Source organism: Nelumbo lutea, chromosome 8 (assembly GCF_056320005.1).
Source record: "Nelumbo lutea isolate HS-2025 chromosome 8, American lotus-T2T, whole genome shotgun sequence".
NCBI lineage: Eukaryota > Viridiplantae > Streptophyta > Magnoliopsida > Proteales > Nelumbonaceae > Nelumbo > Nelumbo lutea.
The window spans coordinates 46,905,362-46,924,280 of record NC_142691.1 but is presented as its reverse complement, the minus strand read 5'-3'; the positions used below and the strand labels follow the sequence as shown (position 1 = coordinate 46,924,280).

Sequence of the window (18,919 nt, the reverse complement as noted above, 5' to 3'; positions counted from 1 at the left end):
TTGAGATTCTTTTATCCAACAAAAACAAAGGTAAAAAAGATGAAAGAGGGAAAATATGAAAGTAGAGAAGTTGGTTAATGGGGGTGGGGGTAGCGGGTACAATCAGTAATCACTTTAGAGAATGGAATCCGAGCATCAAAAAACAAGAATTGCGGTTTGCGGTCAACAGTGATGTGGTTTTCTTCTTCCTAGGCAACACGAAAAGGGGAGGAAACACAAAGTGGGGAGGGGCGGCACTAGTGGGTAATGCTCTTGTCAGACGGCGGCAATGGATTCTTCTTCCCACGGTAGCAATAGTATCTTCTCAGGTGCCGGCAACGGTTACTTCTTGACCAGAGAGAGCAGTTTCTTCTTAGTGGTGGCAAGTGGCAACGGATTCTTCTCAGGCGGCTTCTCTCCTCTTACGCAACATTGGTGCTCAAATCGAATAGAACCCTATTTTTACACAGGGTTATTTTTGTCTTTTTCAAATTTGTGATTTAAATAATTTAAAATAATATGGGCATTTCGTTAACTTTACAAAAATCTGTAACGTGGGTTAATGGTAATTGACCTTAGTAGTGTCTATTTCTAAAAGTTTGGGGTACCTAAGTGTTTGCATTCAAAAGATCAGGGTATCTAAGTGTTACTATCCCCAAAGTACAGGGTACTTATCTATAATTTACCCTTAAAGATATTCAAACCCCGTCTAAACCGGGTTTAACTACTAAAACGGTCATGTTTCACCTTTAGAAACCGGTCCAGAAAAAATAATTTTTAATTTTTAATTATTAACTAATAAAACCAATTACTACCATTACTTTCTCAAAATAATTAATGATAACTGCTCTAGAAATAATTATTGAAAATTTATTTTTACCTGCCAAAGATACTAAGAAAGGCTAGTTAAATTAAATTAACTTGATTACCTTAACTAATTTATTCCATTAAGTTTATTAGATTAAGTCAAATAATTAAGACTAATTAATTAGTATTAGTTAACTTTGTGTACGCCATAACATGGGTTATTTACTCATTTACTTTTATTGATTAAAGTAGGAAAATTATTAATTAAGTTTCTTCCATATAAAAATTATGTATAAAAATGATAAAAAATAATAAAAATATTTTAATAAATTTTATTAATACCAGATTTTTCTTTATAAGTAAAGTAAGTACAAATCAATACATGTTTATTAATAAAATAAAAAATTAAGAAACTTTAATTTTCAAAATTAGATCTTATAATTTGATAATGATACTACAATTTTTATCATTAAAAATTAATAAAATTATTAATTTTACACTTAGTTATTATTAACTTAAAATCCTTTAGTCCATTTAAAAAGAACAAAAATTAATAATAAATAAAAATTTAGTAAAAGTTAAACAATTTAATAAAAATTAAAAACTAATACAACTAAGAATGTTACAATCCTCCTTCTTGGGGTGCAATTTGGGTGGCTTTGGTTGCGTTAAGGGTCAACTCAACCCAAGTCTCAAACCTCAAGCTTAGGCTTGGCCCAGTTCAAGGTTAAGACTAAGTTTACCAACCTAGGACTTGAGCTTATCTGAGCATCTCGGGCTTAGGAATGGCAATTTCTACCTTACCTGATGGGTACCCGCCCCTACCCACTCCAAAGGGGTGGGTGTTTTTGCTTGAAGGGCAGGTTTTGGGGCAAGTCAGGCTAGGGAGGGTTTTCCATTTTCATGTGCGGTGAGAGTTTGAATTCTCAAAATCCATCCCACTATGGGTTTGGGGACTGGTACAGATTGAAAGTTTAGGAAAGTGGTAGAGTCTAGAATTGACAAATCCCTTTCCGAATCCACTCCGTTTCCATCCCTTGGATTAGTACCCGAGGCCTCAAACTAATTGAGTCCAATATGAGTTTAGTTAGCCCTGAGTTTTTTTGCCCAAGCCCAACATGAAGTTGAAAAACCCAAGCCCAACCTGTGCAAAAGCTTTTGTTGAGTCATGCCGGGCTTGGATTGGGTCCACCCAACTTGTACCCCTAACTCCTTTTGCCTCAAATTATTTTAGCAAAGCCCTTGTGTTGCATGGGTCCCTGCTAGTATTAATATATATGATGAAAATAGTTGAAAAAAATACTTATTTTTTTGTTTTCTTTATATAAATTGTTATATTTTTCTTTTAATAATTTATTAAAATTTTCAGAATTCAAATCGAATCAGATTATATTCAAATATCGAACATCCTTAACAGATTCAGATTTGAATTAACATTTATGAGATCCAATTGAATCTTCGGATCAGACTGCCGACTATTGGTTTTAATATATAGTATAGATTTTTATTATATATTGGCGAGACTACCGGTTGCCAGAACATTGTTGAAGTAGAATAGGTTGTTAGAGAGGGACAATCTATATAGACTGTAAAATAAACCCATTATGTAGACCCATTTTGGCAATGTAGTGTGAAGGATATAAATATGGGCACTATAGATTTTGTATATATATTTAATTTTCATTGTATATTAGGTTTTCGTTATTTAATTAATGATTTATTTTATCAAATAATGCTTTCTTCTTCTAGCTGTAAAGCAGAATTGCCCATTTATGACAATTTTTGTATCAAAGAAGTATGAGGAAATGACTTCCATCAACAAGTTCTACTTAGACTTTTAACTTCTGATTTCTTTGCAATATGGGCCATGTGTTGGCATTACCTATACTATTGTATGTTAAACCCAATTAATAATAGTAGTTTGCAAAATTAATTATTTAGTTAATTAATGCCAGTAATTCATAAAATTATTCATTTAATCTCAATTTTAAAATGATTAACATATTATAAAAATCAAAATAAATTACTGATTTTCAATTTTCAAAATAATAACTGTAAAATTAATTACAACAGTATTACACATAATTTATATTAACAAGTTCTAACAATCTTAAAAATTTTAAATAGTAGTAAACTTAGCATAATATCACAACTTAAATTATACATCAATAATAACTTACTAAATAAATTAAAATTGATTTAAATTTAATTTTAAAATAATGAAAAATAAACACATTAAGATAGGTTCAGTATGGGTTTGTCTTCACACTTAATTTATAATAACAAATTTTAACATTATTAAAAATTTTAAACAATAGTAAACCTAACATAATACCATAACTTGAAATACACATCAATAACAAATTACTAAATAAATTAAAACTTAATAAAAGTAAAAATTACTAATTTAAAATTGATTCAAATTCAATTTTAAAATAATAAAAAAATAAATACAAGTCGGGTTCAATATGGATTTGCCGTCAATCTAACCTAATCCTCTTATGCAAAGTACATATTTGTGCTCTTTTGATAAACAAGCGATTGTTTTAACTATTGGACGGGTTTAGGGTGTATTTCAAGAAAGCCCAAACTTTAGTGACCGAGGATAGGGCGGGGTGGTATTTGTCCCAACGTTTTCAAATCTGACCCAGACCAAAACCTTTTGGCCACCGGTTTATGGGTCAACGATTTAACTGTCTACTCTAAAAGAACAAACCATTGCAATTTACAAAAACAACTAAAAACCATTGTCTGGGTTGACAGTTTGATTTCCTCGATCAATGGGTTGCTAATCAAGTCAATGATTTTGAAAAAGGAACAGTTTAAGGGAGAAATGAAACCAGTTGCCTAGGTAGTTTCCAAGCTGAACAGTCCAACTGTCTAAACCAACAAAAATTCAAAAACCATGATTTGTCCAATCCACCCTGAGTCAAGAACAATTCAAAAACCATTTGCCAAAAACTTTTGACTTGGTCAATGACCCACTGACCTAGGCATTCGAACCATCAACCCATTTGACCCAGACAATAATTTTGGCCGTTTTTTATTATATTTTAATTATTTTATTTAAATTATTTTATTTTTTTAAGTTGCAACAGGCTATTCATTTGGACTGGACGGTTGAACCACTACCCTGGAAAGCAGTGGTCAAAAGGTTCCAGTCTTAGGCCGATTTTTAAAACATTGATATAATCAACCTCAATAAATATTATTAAAAATAAAAAATTAATGAAATTTAGTACATGTTTATCAAATAATACATACCAGAAAAATAATGCTTGCAATGTACTTAGTCTGACTTAAACCAATAAGGAATGGCACAACACTCCTAACTCAATTTTTTACAATAAAGTCTATGCATCACACGGGTCCTGATTAATTTGTTCTTAATTTACGCTCATGTAGACGAAAATCTTCAAAGAGAGAGAGAGAGGATGCATAAACGCATTCCATGAAGTGCATCAGAGTTTTTTTTGCTCGTGTTTGTAAATGTTATCTATACTTGAACAGGGCCAACTTGAGTCTGACCCGACCCAAAGCAAGCTTGTGCAGTGTCTGGGCTTTGATTTTTAGGCCCTAAGCTTTGGGCCTGGCTTGAAAACTCAGGTTTGACCTTAATTCATGTTGGGCATGGATATATTGTTTATTAATATTATGGATTTTCCTATATATATCACCAAGGGAATGGAAGAACTGCCAAACACGAATAAACCCATTTAAGACTGTACAGGCCCAAATTATATTAGGTTTAGTTCAGGTTAAGCGCTCGAATTGGCAAAAGTTGGTTTTAACCTGAGGTTGTTTCCTGGCCCAAACCCGAGGTTCTGACTGGATTGATCACATGACTCAACCTACCCAATGAAACAGGAACACACCAGCAATTGAAATAGCTTCAGAACGAGGGAGGTCAACAGATTTGGTTCTGCATGGGTTTTGATTAAACCCAAACCCGGCCCAAATAATGTAACATTTCAAAAGTACAATGTCAGTGGGTTGGGTTTACAACGGGTCCATCTTAACTCAAACCTTGCCCAAAATCCAATCAAGTTCGAACCGACCCTAATCCGATAGCGGCAGATCAGTGCAGGCTTACCGCCTGACCCACTAACATCCCTATTCAGAATATAACATAGACATACCGGTGTATATGCTGTTTAATAGGGGGTGTTCACGGGTTGGGTTGACAAGGGTTGGGTTAAGTTGGTTTGAGTCATTTTCTTTAATCAATCTGATCTAGTTGATTTATTTATTGACTAAATCAAAACCAACTGACCCTAAAGCAAAACGGATTCAAACGTGAAGGGTTGATTTTGGTTAATTTATCGGTTTAATCGGTTTTTATATATATTTTAAACTAAAATACCTATTTCTACATATCTATTTATATTTAAGTTTATTTCTTTTTAGTTTTTTATGTAAAATTGATTTTTTTGTCAATATATATTTAAATTTATACAAAACTGAATTAAATATTGTACCATTTATTATATTTGTATTGGTTTTACATTTTTAGTTTTTATCATAAATAATCATTTTTTTTCAAAGTTCAAACAAAACACAAATAAAATATATCAACATTTAAGATATAGGGTAGGGACTAATTAATAATTATTTAAACATATAGGATCGGTTCGGTTCAGTTTGATACATGAAAAATGAAACCGGGCCGAATTATTGGTTTATTTTCTCATATAAACCAAAACCGACCAACTCATTGGATCGAGCCGATTTGATCGATTTGATTGGTTTGACATTTAATGTGAACACCCCTACTCTTTAACCAATGAGTAGGAATGTAGGATACAACAAAAATGCACTTTACATTCTCTTACCCACCTAAGCACTCTTGATCTTAAAAATAAGGTTTTAAAAACTGAATCAGACATGGAATTATTCTAGGGATCAGTTTTCAAGTCGAACGGTCCAACCATCCGGTTCAAACGAACGGTTCATTCTAACTTAAAAAATTAAAAATAAATAAAATAAAAAACAGGCAAAAATCGTTGTATTGTGTATTTGATGCTGCCGCCTCATTGACTCATTGTATTGTATTTGCCACACCATCATTGTATCTGGACGCCACTGTAGCTACAATCTGATATGGTCATATGGCTTAGTTCTTATTTTGCTACGTCATCTCCACGTAGCCAAAACAAGCTGATTTATCAATTAATCCATTTAGAGATCCTAGCTAGGAGCCTAGGAACGACCCATATATAGAGGATAGGGTAGGGTACTACTCTGTATTCGCCACGTCTTCACTTCTGGAACCTGTTAAAAGAAATCCCTGAACGATATGCTAGCTGGTGTATTGGTATGGGTTGAAAAAGTACTTGCCACGTCAAATGAAGGGTAAATTTGGGATTTAAAGCTTACACGTCATATTCATCCATATCAAACTTGGATTAATATGGACTAAATATACTCTGACACATCAGCAGGTCAACCAAACCTATCCTTTGACTGAAATAATAAAATAATAGAAAAGAATTTTAATTCGTTGCCTTAGCTCGCAACTGAGAGACGAACTGCCGTTCAAATACCATTTAACTGTTGTTCAAACTGCCATAATCCTCTGACCAGTCAATATCCTTATCCAATCTAGGACCAACTTAGTACGTGTAATAGATTTTAACAACATGTGATGCAATTGACCAAGGTCTGCTTGAAGCTTGAAATTGTTGCGACAACTAGTATCTGTCCTTGGTTACCGCTTTTCCACGTCAAAACGATCATTCAGTGGTTCGATCGATTAATTCTACAAATTGGAAATCTGCAGGTCGGATCATTGGTTGTAGTATATTGATCTCCAATCCACCTTTGACTGATTAAATTAACAGAGATAACTAATGGGGACGCGTGCGATGTAAATATATAATTGTTTTTTATTTTTAAAATTATAAATAATTATTAATTATTTGTGTTATATACTACTTTTAATCATTTTTATAATATAAAAACAATAATAATTAATTTCAGTTAGGGTTGTTCATAAAATTGATGAAATCGATCAACCTGATTCAATTCAAGTTGATCAGTTTTCTACTATTTTCAATCGGCTTTAGTTCAACAATTTCCCAACCCGATCAGGTTAGATCAGTTTCACTTTGGCCATTTGTAAATCGACCAAAATCCAACGACCTGACCATAGATGTATATTAATGTTTGTATAATTTAAATATAATTTTTTAATACAGGAAAATGGGAAATTTTTCATATTTGTTTGTGTAAAATATTTTATATCATAAATTTATTTTTTACATTTATTTTTTATAATGGCACTATATTTTTTAATTGAAATTTAAGTTTTAAGTTTAAATCTTTTTAATGATTGACCAATTAAACTAAAAATTAACCCAAACTGATACAACCCGGGTTGGCCAGTTTTCACTAATGGTTAGTTGGTTTCAGGTGACCAACTCCCCAACATGGCTAGGTCAATTTGGTTGGCCAAACATCCTACAACCAAGGTAAAACAACTCGTGAGCACTCCTAATTTCAACTAAATTAATAATCTAATCGCTAATAAATAACAATTGTTTAATTTCAAATAGCTATTGAAAATTTATAGGAAAAACACACAATTATTGAAAATATATTGATAATGAAAATACAATAAATAACTAATAAAAATACAATAAAAACAATAATTAGAAAAATACAATAAATACTAAAAAATATATTAAATTAGCCAATAAATAGTAGGGGTGCAACTTGGGCGGACCCAACCCAAAATTTTACATGGGTTGGGCCCAACAAGTTGGTCTTTTTTGTATTATTCAGGTCGGGCCCAGGCCTAGCCCTTAGGTAACCCAAACCCGGCCTGAGCCCAACCCAACTATACAAATTCATATATACATATGTATATATATGTAAAATTTGCATACATATTTACATACATACATACATATATGTAAATATATATATATGGGTTCATTGACCAACTTGGGCCCAAGCCCAATCCGAATGCATCAAATTATAGTGTGGGCTGGGCTCGGGTTGGGAAGGTCGGGCTTGACCTCGGGCTCGATTCGGGCTCACTTAAGCCCAAATTTTAGGGTCAAGCCCAAGTTGACCATAAACCCGACACAACCTACCTAACTTGCACCCCTAATAAATATTTTAATCTCAAATAATAGTTTAATCTCTAATAAATATTAATATTTTTTATTTAAATTGAATAATCTGGAAAATCATAAATTGTTAGTACATAATTTGTGATGAATTATCTAAAAACATAAAATTATTAATAATATGAATATTATTAAATCTATTATAATTATAATTTTGTGTTTTTAATAAATATTTTAATGTTATTATATAATTCTACTAGAATTTTAAATAATTTTTTAATTTTTTAATTCAATCTTTCTTTAGATGGATATATATAAAAAGTAGGGGAGAGGGTAAATAGGAATTAGAGATAATTTAAGAGATAAACTCTCTAATAAATTAGATATAATTTAGGAGATAAACAGGCATTAGAGATAATTTAGAGAAAGTGAAGGATAGTGGGGGAGGTAGTTTAGGAGAAATTTTAGGTGGGGAAGGAGAGCATCTCATTGATTGTGTAAAAAATAACATGGAATAAAATAAAAAAATAAAAAAAAGAAAAAATTTTCTAGACTGCTGTGTTTTAGTATATAGATAGACTAAACAGATAAATAGTAATAGTCAGATCATAACAGAAGCTGTAGATGCAATGCTATGGGCTGATCATAATAAGATTCTAGTTGCTTAATGCAACAGGTGAGATGATTTTTGAGAAAACGTGTGTGGATTTTTCTGGGGTTTTGAAACTGATCACACAAATTCAAGAAATGTATGGAAAACGTTGTTTTGAATGGTCAGAGGAACGGATTGAGAGGTTAACAGACGTGCATGCATGGAGATTGTTTGAGTTCTGTTGCGTGTGATGAAGTTTCTCTGTAACTTGTATATACCAATACGCACGGAAGCTGAAATTTTCCAAATCCTTTCTTCTATATAAACCCCAGAAACTTATCAGGAAAAGCATCGAACAGAGACGATAGACTACAACCTCACACCTATCTGTTACCAGAAAACATTAAACATGAAGATAGTCTTGGCATTTGTTTTGTTTCTTCATCTGTTAAGATTCATCAGCTGTATTTTGGATCGTAGCCAGTTTCCTCAATCGTTCCTTTTTGGAACTGCTACATCTTCTTATCAGGTAATGCCATTCTCTTGGCTCTAAGGCTTGCTAGAGCCAAACCTGCCCACCATTATTCTCAAACATTTTCAGGAAAGCTGTCTCAAGGAATTAATGGTTCATTGCATTCTCTGCCAGATCTAGCCACTGGGTGTTTATTTCTGGGTTTCAGTTTGGCTAGATTTAGCCATGTTTGGATGTGGGTTGGCTTATTCGGGCTAAGCATGTAGGAATCTCCGTACTCAACCAGACTCATTGTCTCCCTAAATCAAGGCCGAAATACTTGACCTTTTCATGTTAATTCAACCTTTTCCTTTCTTTCCCTACTTTTTCTTTCAAACCAAACATGGCTCAACTAAATCCTTCCAAGATGAAGACTTTTGTGTCCCGAGATACTTTTTCTTTTTCTTTCTATTCTTTACTTTTTACACAAGGAAAAGATTTTCATGCCCTTTTTATGCTTTTTGTTTCCCAGATTGAAGGTGCCTACCTAGAAGGAAACAAAAACCTCAGCAATTGGGATGTGTTCACTCACATACCAGGTGAAATTCCTTATAGTTTTTTTCATTTTTCCATTATATAGTCTTCATTGGGTAGTCATAATTATAGAGATGGAAATTAAAAAAAAAATGAAACTGGTTTAAAATCATCTCATTTTCATTTCTTATATTCAGGAAAAATAAAGGATGGAAGTAATGGAGATGTGGCAGATGATCATTACCATCGTTACATGGTAAAAATAAAATAATTGAGTGTTAGATTGCATTAATCTCTTACATCAGTTTATTAGTAGCACTTGTGTTAGCAATGGAAACTATTTTCTTTCTTTTCCATAAAATAAGAGGACTTCTCGTTTAATCTTCTTATATGTTTTCATATCAAACAGGAAGATATAGAATTAATGCATCAACTTGGAGTGAATTCCTACAGATTCTCTATTTCATGGTCAAGAGTCCTGCCAAGTAAGTTCCAGTTGAATTCTTGATTTCAACTCTTCGTTAATTATCAGTAGAGATCATAGCAACATGGAACTGACAGTTAAATCTGTGTTAACACCAGGAGGCAGATTTGGGGAGGTTAATTCTGAAGGAATTGAATTTTATGACAAACTTATAAATGCTCTCTTGCTCAAGGGTAATTCCTTCTGTTTTTTTTTTTTTTTTCTATTGAAATCCCTCTCCTACACAAACAAACATTCATAATATGGTTTTCTTGGTCAGGTATATCATCTCTATTCATGCATAATACTGATTAGAATAGTTCCTATCTTGTTATTGAACCAGGGATACAACCATTTGTTACATTAAATCACTATGACATCCCTCAAGAACTTGAAGACCGATATGGAGCATGGCTGAATGCACAAATACAGTAAATTTCTCTCTTCCATTAATTTTATACTTTTCTTCTATTTTGTGGCTTTGTTGTGCTGTTGTTATAAACGCTGAATTCAAGAAGAAACTAGCAATAATATGCAACATTTCACTTAGGGGGCATTTGCTTTTTGGATTTTGGGAGGGGGGAAAGTTGGTCAATTGATTTTGGTTTCCATGGACCAAAACCCCATGTCTTTTTTCTGATTATGTGGGGACTAGAGAAAATTTATTTTTCTGGGTATATCACTTGCCCGGATAAGATGTATCCATCACCCAAGTGGCCGGGTAAATAACTTTCCTATTTGGGGGAAACTTTCCAACACTTGGATATGAGACAAAATTACCCATTTTAATAACGGACTTTATGGCTAAAACAGTCATTATCTTATTTACATGGGAAATAAAAAGAACATGATTAAATACACTTATCCAAGTAAATAAACCAAAAGACAAACGGACCTTAGAACATTTATGCTGACTGGTAAAATTGTTTGATTTATTGTCATTCTCTTCTTTGCCTGCACAACAAATTGATGCTTCTACTTGGGTAAAAAAAAATTGTTCAGGCAAGACTTCGGATATTTTGCCGAGGTATGCTTCAAAGCTTTTGGTGATAGAGTGAAGTATTGGAGCACATTCAATGAGCCAAACATCATGGTGACATATGGTTACTTATTTGGAAAATACCCACCTTCCCATTGTTCCAATCCCTTTGGTGATTGTCGGTCTGGGGACTCTGCATTGGAGCCATTCATTGCTACACACAATGTAATATTATCCCATGCCACTGCCGCTGAAATCTACAGGAAAAAATATCAGGTATATTTATAAAACAAACATTACCCAATCATAGAAACATTTATGACCAGTGCTTTTAATCCATATATACTTGATCCGGCCGGTCCAATTGGTGACCCAATGGCCCAGTCACAGTTTTAGTTTGGGTCAATATCTAAGGGTCCGTTTGGTTTGCATTGCAGTCAGAATTGGAATCGGAGTCGGAATGATCTATTCTCGTAGTCTGATTGGTTCAGCTATACAGGAATGAAAATGGGAGTTCAATCAGAAGGAATGGATTTCATTGCCAAGAGAGGGGCAGGGAATAACTATTTTCTCAAATGGGATTCTGATTCCACTCAATCAAATAGTTGGAATCGGAATAGTCCATTCGAATTTCGATTCCAAACCCTTATAAACTATTATATATATATATATATATATATATATATATTACAGATAAAACAGTTGACTTGGGGAAAGACCCATTGGCCTAGATGGTTGAACCATTAACCTGAAATCATTTAATATACTTCTTACCATTTATGAAACTCTCTTGGAATCTTATGTGATGAATGAATTGTAATTTCTATAAACAAGGTTAAACAAGGAGGAAAGATTGGGATAGTGATGTGCTCCTCCTGGTACGAGCCACTTAGAGATACCCCAACAGATAATTTCGCAGTTCAACGAGCTCTAGCCTTTGACACCGCCTGGTAACTAATTCAAAATCGTTTTCAATATAAATATTGAAAACTAATGCTTGCTTTTCATGCTCATTGATTTTTTCTTCTAATATGGAATCACAGGTTCTTGGATCCCATAATTTATGGTGAGTATCCTCCTGAAATGCGCCAAATTTTGGGTTCTAGATTACCAACATTTTCATTGGAGGATAAGAAGAAGTTAGGGAACAAGCTGGATTTCATTGGAGTTAACCATTATACTACACTCTATGTAAAAGACTGCATGTTTTCTCAATGTGAATCTAGTACCTCTTTAGGGGAAGCTTCCGTTTACATTACTGGAGAAAAAGACGGCCACCCTATTGGACACCCGGTAAGAAATAATTTCTGAAAATATATTTTCAGCATTTTTTGGTAGAATTTTGGTACGCTTATTTTGAATCCAAGAGTTAGAATTCATCTAGAGATAACATAGTTTTCGAACCGTCATTAACCCAGATGGTCATCGGACCTTTAGGCCCAGAAACTATCGAGGCAACTGGTTCCCTTCACCCATAACCCATATCTTAGCTAAAAATTGTTGACTTGATCAATAACCCATTGACTTGGGTAATCAAATCGACTACCCATTTGATTTGAACAATGATTTTTTGTCATTCTTTTTATTTTAATTATTTTTTATTATTTTAAATTAAAACAGTTCTTTTGTTCGAACCAGACAATCAAACCACTAACACAAAATTCGGTGGCCAAGGTTCCGAATTGATTAACACAATATAGATTTTTCTTTCTTTTCTCCTTTGACCTTGAAATAATTTCAAGGGTGATATTATAATCTGGCTGACTGGCTACTACGTACTGATGTATTTATTTTTCTTTCTCCAGACAGCAATGCCATCATTCTATGTTGTTCCATATGGTATGGAGAAAATTATGATGTACTTTAAAGAAAGATATAACAATATACCAATGTTCATCACAGAAAATGGTAATGATGTATCCCAACTAGTGATCATTTATTTATATACATCAAAACATCTATTAAGTAAATACTTTGAACTAAAACTGGTAACCAATTAAGTCAGATCATCTCATCAACCGCTCCAACACTTCATTTGCAGGGTATGCACAAGCAAGTAATCCCAATACTTGTAAGAGAGACATACTCAATGACAATGGGAGAGTAGAATACCTGAAAAGTTACTTGGCTTCCGTAAATTTGGCAATGAAGTAAGTATTCTATTCCTAATAAGAAAGTCCTTTTATTTTATGTATTTATTATTATCATTTTAAGGTTCAAAATATCGTTATGTATCGGTTGATACGCATCATATCGGGGCCTTCCTGATACGCCCCTACAAGAAGTATATTGGGTCAAGCTATGGTTCAGAGGGTAATCAGGACTTAAACCAATCCCTCTGAACAGGTTTTGAAAAAAAAAATAAATAAAATATAAACAAACACCGATCGATATTTAGAACCTTGTATCATATATATTCTTTTATATTCACATTCATATATTTACTGCCGGTATCTACCGACATATCGGCCTGTATCGATATTTAGAACTTTGCATCATATACATGCCTTTATATTCACATTCATATATTTTCTGCAGGCATGGAGCCGATGTGAGGGGTTACTTCATATGGTCTCTTATTGACAACTTCGAGTGGCTATATGGATACACACTGAGATTTGGGATTTATTATGTTGATTACAACACATTAGAGAGAACACCCAAACTTTCTGCTATGTGGTACAAGCAATTCTTGGCCGGCCGAGAGAAGATATTAACACAGAAAGGCAGTGGCTTTGAATTCCGACGGCACCTACCCTTTTAGCTTATCTTCTTTACATCCAGAAATCATACATGTTGTTGAATAAATGGTGTATTGTACCCAAAATGATATGCATGTTGTCATCAATGTTTTATAAGTATTATTTTATTATGTAATAAAAATTCATATTGATAACTAATGCATTAATTTATTTGTTTTTAATCAAACTAGATGAACAAATAAACAATATTTGATAGCGAATGGTATGTGTGCTATTTATATGGGCCGATAAGTATCGGATAGCCACCGGCCAAGAATTAATGGTTCTAGAACCAGCAAAATGGGTGTCTTACACACCAATACAGCTCTAATGGTGGGTAGACGTGGGTAGGAGATCCTAATTGTAATATCAGTAGGATAAAAAAAAAAATAGTAAATGTGCGTTTACACGCAAGTTGTAATACAATCAATATTAATAGATCATGTTAAGGGTGAGCAAAAAAACTAAAAAAATCGAATTAATTGAAAAAATCGATCGAATTCAATCAAAAAAACGGTTAACCGAATCAGTCGATTCGGTTTTGGTTCGATGCTTTAATAAAACTGAAGGTACCAGTTCGGTTTTGGTTAACCAATATAGAAAACTGGTAATTAACCAAACCGACCGATACACGTATATTTCTATATATTTTATATATTATAAATTAATAAATATGCATTATATATATATTCATAATATATCATATATTATTTATTATATAAAATATAATATTTTATATATATTTGTAATTTTTTATTATATATATTGTAAAAGTTAAAAAACTCAAAAACCGACGAACTGAATCGGTCAACCGGTTAACCATTTGACTTCAGTTTAGTTTTAGTTACCGGTTTTCCAAAAATCAGTAGTACCAGTTCAGTTACAAAAAAATACCCTCGGTTTGGTTAATCAAACCATGAGCACCCCTAGATCATGTTTCAAAAAAATTGAAGGTTTTAAACTGTCGTTGACCAGATGGTCAGACCGTTTCGCTCATGAACTGGCCAAAGTGCCGGTTCTGTTTCAACCTCCACCTATTCTTTTAAGAAAAACTGTTGAAACAGTTAAAAAACCATTGACGTAGGCAGTCAAACTGTTGACCCATTCAACACAAGCAGTGGTTAGCGGGTTGTGAATAAAAGTAATTTACATTGAAAAGAATTAAGAATTATTTTCGTTCTAACTTTAAGACTTGTTTCAACAAAGACAAATGACTTTACTCTTTAGTGTAGAGTTTCTTCTTCATTTCTCTCTGAGATCAGGTCAAGAACTCAAAGACACCGACTGTGATGTAGTGTCGGCGACCCTAATTTGTAACGGTGAGCCAGCAACCACCAATCAAATGTGGTCAAACCAATTGAGTGTCGTGAGCAGATAGCTAATTTTCTTTTTTTTTTTTAATTTTTAAAGTAATTGACTCGGGTTCAAAAGTCCTAATTCACATTTTATTTAGCATACATGTGTACTGATGTTAGGGCTGTCGATCTAATTCAATATAAATTTATTATGGATGGATCAGGTTCACTCCAATATGTATTGTTGGTCCGTTCAATCCATTCAAATTGATTTTAAGCTAGACGGGGTCTAATTCATTAATAAGCATAAATAATTAAGTTGATTAATAAGCATATATATATATGAGACCCAAGTGGCTCACAGAAACCAGGACTGGTTCACCAATTAAACCAGCTATTCAACTGCTTTTTTGGTGATTTTTATACCCATTCTGGTTTCTAAAGTATGATCGAGCCGAATATAGGCCCAAGTCATGTCTCAAATGGTCCTACCGACCAATCTAGTCCAATTTTCTATACACCGGAAAATAATATGATTTTGCTGATGTTATTATGTTTTTGATTTTCGAAAATAAAATTAATCAAGTTGTCGAACACCCCTTAAATATTTATTATCAAAATACAAATTTAATGGCTTGTTAGTTTCCCAAATTGCCCACTCATTTCCGGTTCCCCTGACCCAGACCAGACAACCCATCGCAGGTCTAGATTTCAGCAATAATTATATCCATGAATTTACCCCCCATGAGAGCCATTTTGTGCCTGTACTTGTCATAGAACAAGTACGAGAGCATGGTCAATTGGAGATCGATCATAGTACCAGCCAAAATTGAGATTTCTGTGGTTTCGACAAAGAGCCTGAGATGCAAAGCTCTACAAATCGGTAAGATAAATGTTCATTCTTAATATAGAGGATTGGATGGATGAAAAATTATTCCAACAATTCCAAACCAAACTTGTAATCGTTGTTTTACCCGCAAAATAGAAGCAGCAGCTGTTGGGCTTGGATTTGTCACATCAAACATAAGGAGTTCACATGGGATGTTTCCCTTTCGTTCATTTATTCATTTGTTTTTGAAGAAATCGAAATAAAAAAATGTAGGAGAAAATTTCTTCCGAGACAAAAAGTCGCATTGATGGACTCTGCACAGACCAAATTACACGTGAACACGGAAGTATTTGGTACTATAATTGTTTGAAGTATTACAAACCCTAATCAAATGTAAGGCCGTAACCTAAAATCGAGAGATATCTTGACGATTCGGTGATATTAACGTTGTGTACAGTCAGAGATTCCGTCCCATCCATGTTTAATCAAAAACCCGTCGTCAGTCAGTTGATGTAGCTTCACCGGGCCCGATGGAAAGAAATTTCCTTATCGAGGAGGGAGGGAGGTGGAGAGCTCAGATGATTTAAAAGCTAACGGGGTGTATTGAACGGTCAAAACCCCTTCTTTCTTTCTCTCGTTGTGTCTCCCGACCTCTGCTCTCCCCTGTCACGAGCTACCACCGTCCACCGGTGACGGTTGCATCGTCCGTACTCTCTCTCTAATTTGTCAAACCCTAGCTCATCATTGAATATCCTATGTTGTGCCTAGCTCCTCATGTCTTTAAGTGCGTTTTTTCGTGTTTTTAGGCATAAGAATAAAATATAAAAAATGCGAAAAGTTTCATTTGAAACTTTCTGAAATCAGCCCAAAATATGTTTCTTGTATCTTTTCAGCGTTCCAACTTTTCATGGTTAGTAAACCAAATGGAAATGAACAAAAAGTCGGTCTACCTAATTTGTAAATAGCTGAAAGATAATACAAAAAAATACGTCAAACTAGCCCATATAACCAACCAAAAAGTCACTTTAAAACCTAATTTATTTGTTTGTATCTGTAAGATTATATACTTACTATTATATAAAAATCTCTTAGCTTTTCCGTATTTTTTGTTACATTTTATGTATAAATTTTATAAACAGTATATAAGATAATTATGATTAAAAATATATTTTATCAACACAAAAGTGACTGTTAGCTTTATTAACGTTATACTGTCAACGTGAAGTTCTAAATTGTTATTATCCTTGGAAATTATTTGCTAAATAATATTTGGGGGTGAGACCCAATTGTCCCGATTAGTAATTGCTTAATTTCTGAGTCTTTCTTATAATTTTATAGTTTTGGAAAAGAAATGATGATACACTCTCTACTATTAATGTAGCGGAGGCATCGGGCTGCATGGGAAGCTCAAGTGCCACAAATTTCAACAAATACCAGATTGATATTGAAGTGAATTCAAATCTTGTGGTTAGATGTGTCAAGGGCCTGACGACTCTTCTTTGAAATCTTAGAAGAATTGTCTTAGACTGTCCGCAGATGAAAGAGCATATGGAAGATAGAGTTCTAGCATACTCTGTTTATGATGGTGTCTTAGGGACTTAGATTTTATTTGTTGTAGTAACTTTGTGGGGCGTGCTACCCTGTGTTGTGTAGCACTTTTTGCTTTCTATACAATGGCTGTAATCCATTCCCGCCCATCCCCCCTATCATGCATAAACCCACCTTGGTGACAGAGGGATTTGATTAAAGTCTTCAATGCAGACAATAAGACATCTTATTAACTGAAGTTTGATTTTGCAAGGAAATCTCTTATAATCAATGCTGTCAGATTCGGATATGAGTTGTGTGCAAAGATGTCCACTCATGGCGGGTGTCATTTATAAGGAAATCTGCGTTACATTTTAGAGCCTGCGTTGATGAACAAGGATTTTCATCCACATTTAGGGTCTGTTTGGTTTGCAATCAGAATTGGAATCGGAATCAGAATTAAAATCTTTTAGAATCGGAATTGGACTGGTTCATTTCTATAGTATGTTTGATTCAGGCAAGAATTGGAATGGGAATTGCAATAAGCAGGAATTCGATTTCATTTCCAAGGCAGAGAATGATCATTTCCTTAAATGGGGAAATGTCAATCTAGCAAGAATGAAAATGAGATTCTGGTTCTGCCTAACCAAACAATTGAAATTGAAATAACCCAATCTGATTTCGATTTGAAACCCCTATTCTCCCGATCCAAACAGGGCCTTATATAATAAATAAGAGTCCAGCAGAAATAGTAGATAAAGTGTGTAACTTCCGATGCTACCCAGAGTAATCTCATAAATATAGGTTCTGCTTATGCACTGTACATATATCCTTCACTGCATTATAAAACCCATGCATGGAAAGCAAAAGGCGTAATATTCTTCTAAACAACAGTGGGAGTTGAAGTTCAAGGGTTTGGAGAGTTTATTCACTTTTCGAGATGAGCAAGTTCTATACAATTTGCGGTCTCCTTCTCCTAGTTCTCTTCTCAGGTCTGTCTTAGAACAATTTCAGGCGATTCCTCTTTTTCTTCATTATTTCATATGCAATTATGGATTCGTCTTATTTAAATTTCTTTCTGGAGTATTTATCTAAGACATGTTAAAGATTTTTTACCATTTGTTGCATATAATTTTCTTAGGGGGCTTTTTACAGATTTTGAGAGGGGGGAAAGATGATCAATGGGATTTTGTTTCCCATTGATCAAGAACCCCATTTTTTTGTTTTTTTTAGATTTATGTGGGGATCAGGAAAAATTAATTTTCTTGGGTACACCCATCTCCTACCAGGTAAATCACTTTCCCACCTAGGGGAAAAGTTGTCAACACTTGAATTGGACAAAATGCCTCTTTTAATAATGGATTTTTATAGTTAAAATGGCCATTGCCTTATTTATATGAGAAATAAAAGAACATGGATAAATGCACTTATCCGGGTAAATATTTCCTAAGAAAAACTTACCCAGATAATCACATTTATCCAAGTAAATAATTTACCAAAAAAACGAACAAGGCCTTAAAGAATTTAAAATCTCCATTATTGCTTTTTATACTCTATTTTGAGAGGTGATTTACTTGATCTAACATTGATTGGCATTGATACATTATTTACTTAATTGTGTGCATGTTCTTGCAGTTGATGCCATTAGG

General features: G+C 33.6%; 1 protein-coding gene across 1 annotated transcript; it reads left to right on the top strand.

Moving 5' to 3' along the window:
• Positions 1–8,807: 8,807 nt before the first annotated feature.
• LOC148844006 (beta-glucosidase 18-like) lies at positions 8,808–13,837 on the top strand. Its single transcript, XM_088959066.1, has 12 exons — positions 8,808–8,980; positions 9,435–9,501; positions 9,634–9,692; positions 9,846–9,921; positions 10,019–10,093; positions 10,243–10,330; positions 10,902–11,154; positions 11,713–11,828; positions 11,922–12,171; positions 12,684–12,786; positions 12,920–13,028; positions 13,417–13,837. The coding sequence occupies exons 1-12, from the start codon at positions 8,861–8,863 to the stop codon at positions 13,640–13,642; spliced, it is 1,542 nt and encodes a 513-aa protein (XP_088815192.1). The 5' UTR covers positions 8,808–8,860; the 3' UTR covers positions 13,643–13,837.
• The last annotated feature ends 5,082 nt before the right edge of the window (positions 13,838–18,919 follow it).

Excerpts from the sequence above, each read along its gene's own strand:
- LOC148844006 (XM_088959066.1), top strand. The coding sequence starts at position 8,861 with ATGAAGATAGTCTTGGCATTTGTTTTGTTTCTTCATCTGTTAAGATTC. Across the intron at positions 11,829-11,921 it reads CTAGCCTTTGACACCGCCTG|GTTCTTGGATCCCATAATTT; the intron begins GTAACTAATTCA and ends ATGGAATCACAG. Across the intron at positions 13,029-13,416 it reads TCCGTAAATTTGGCAATGAA|GCATGGAGCCGATGTGAGGG; the intron begins GTAAGTATTCTA and ends TATTTTCTGCAG.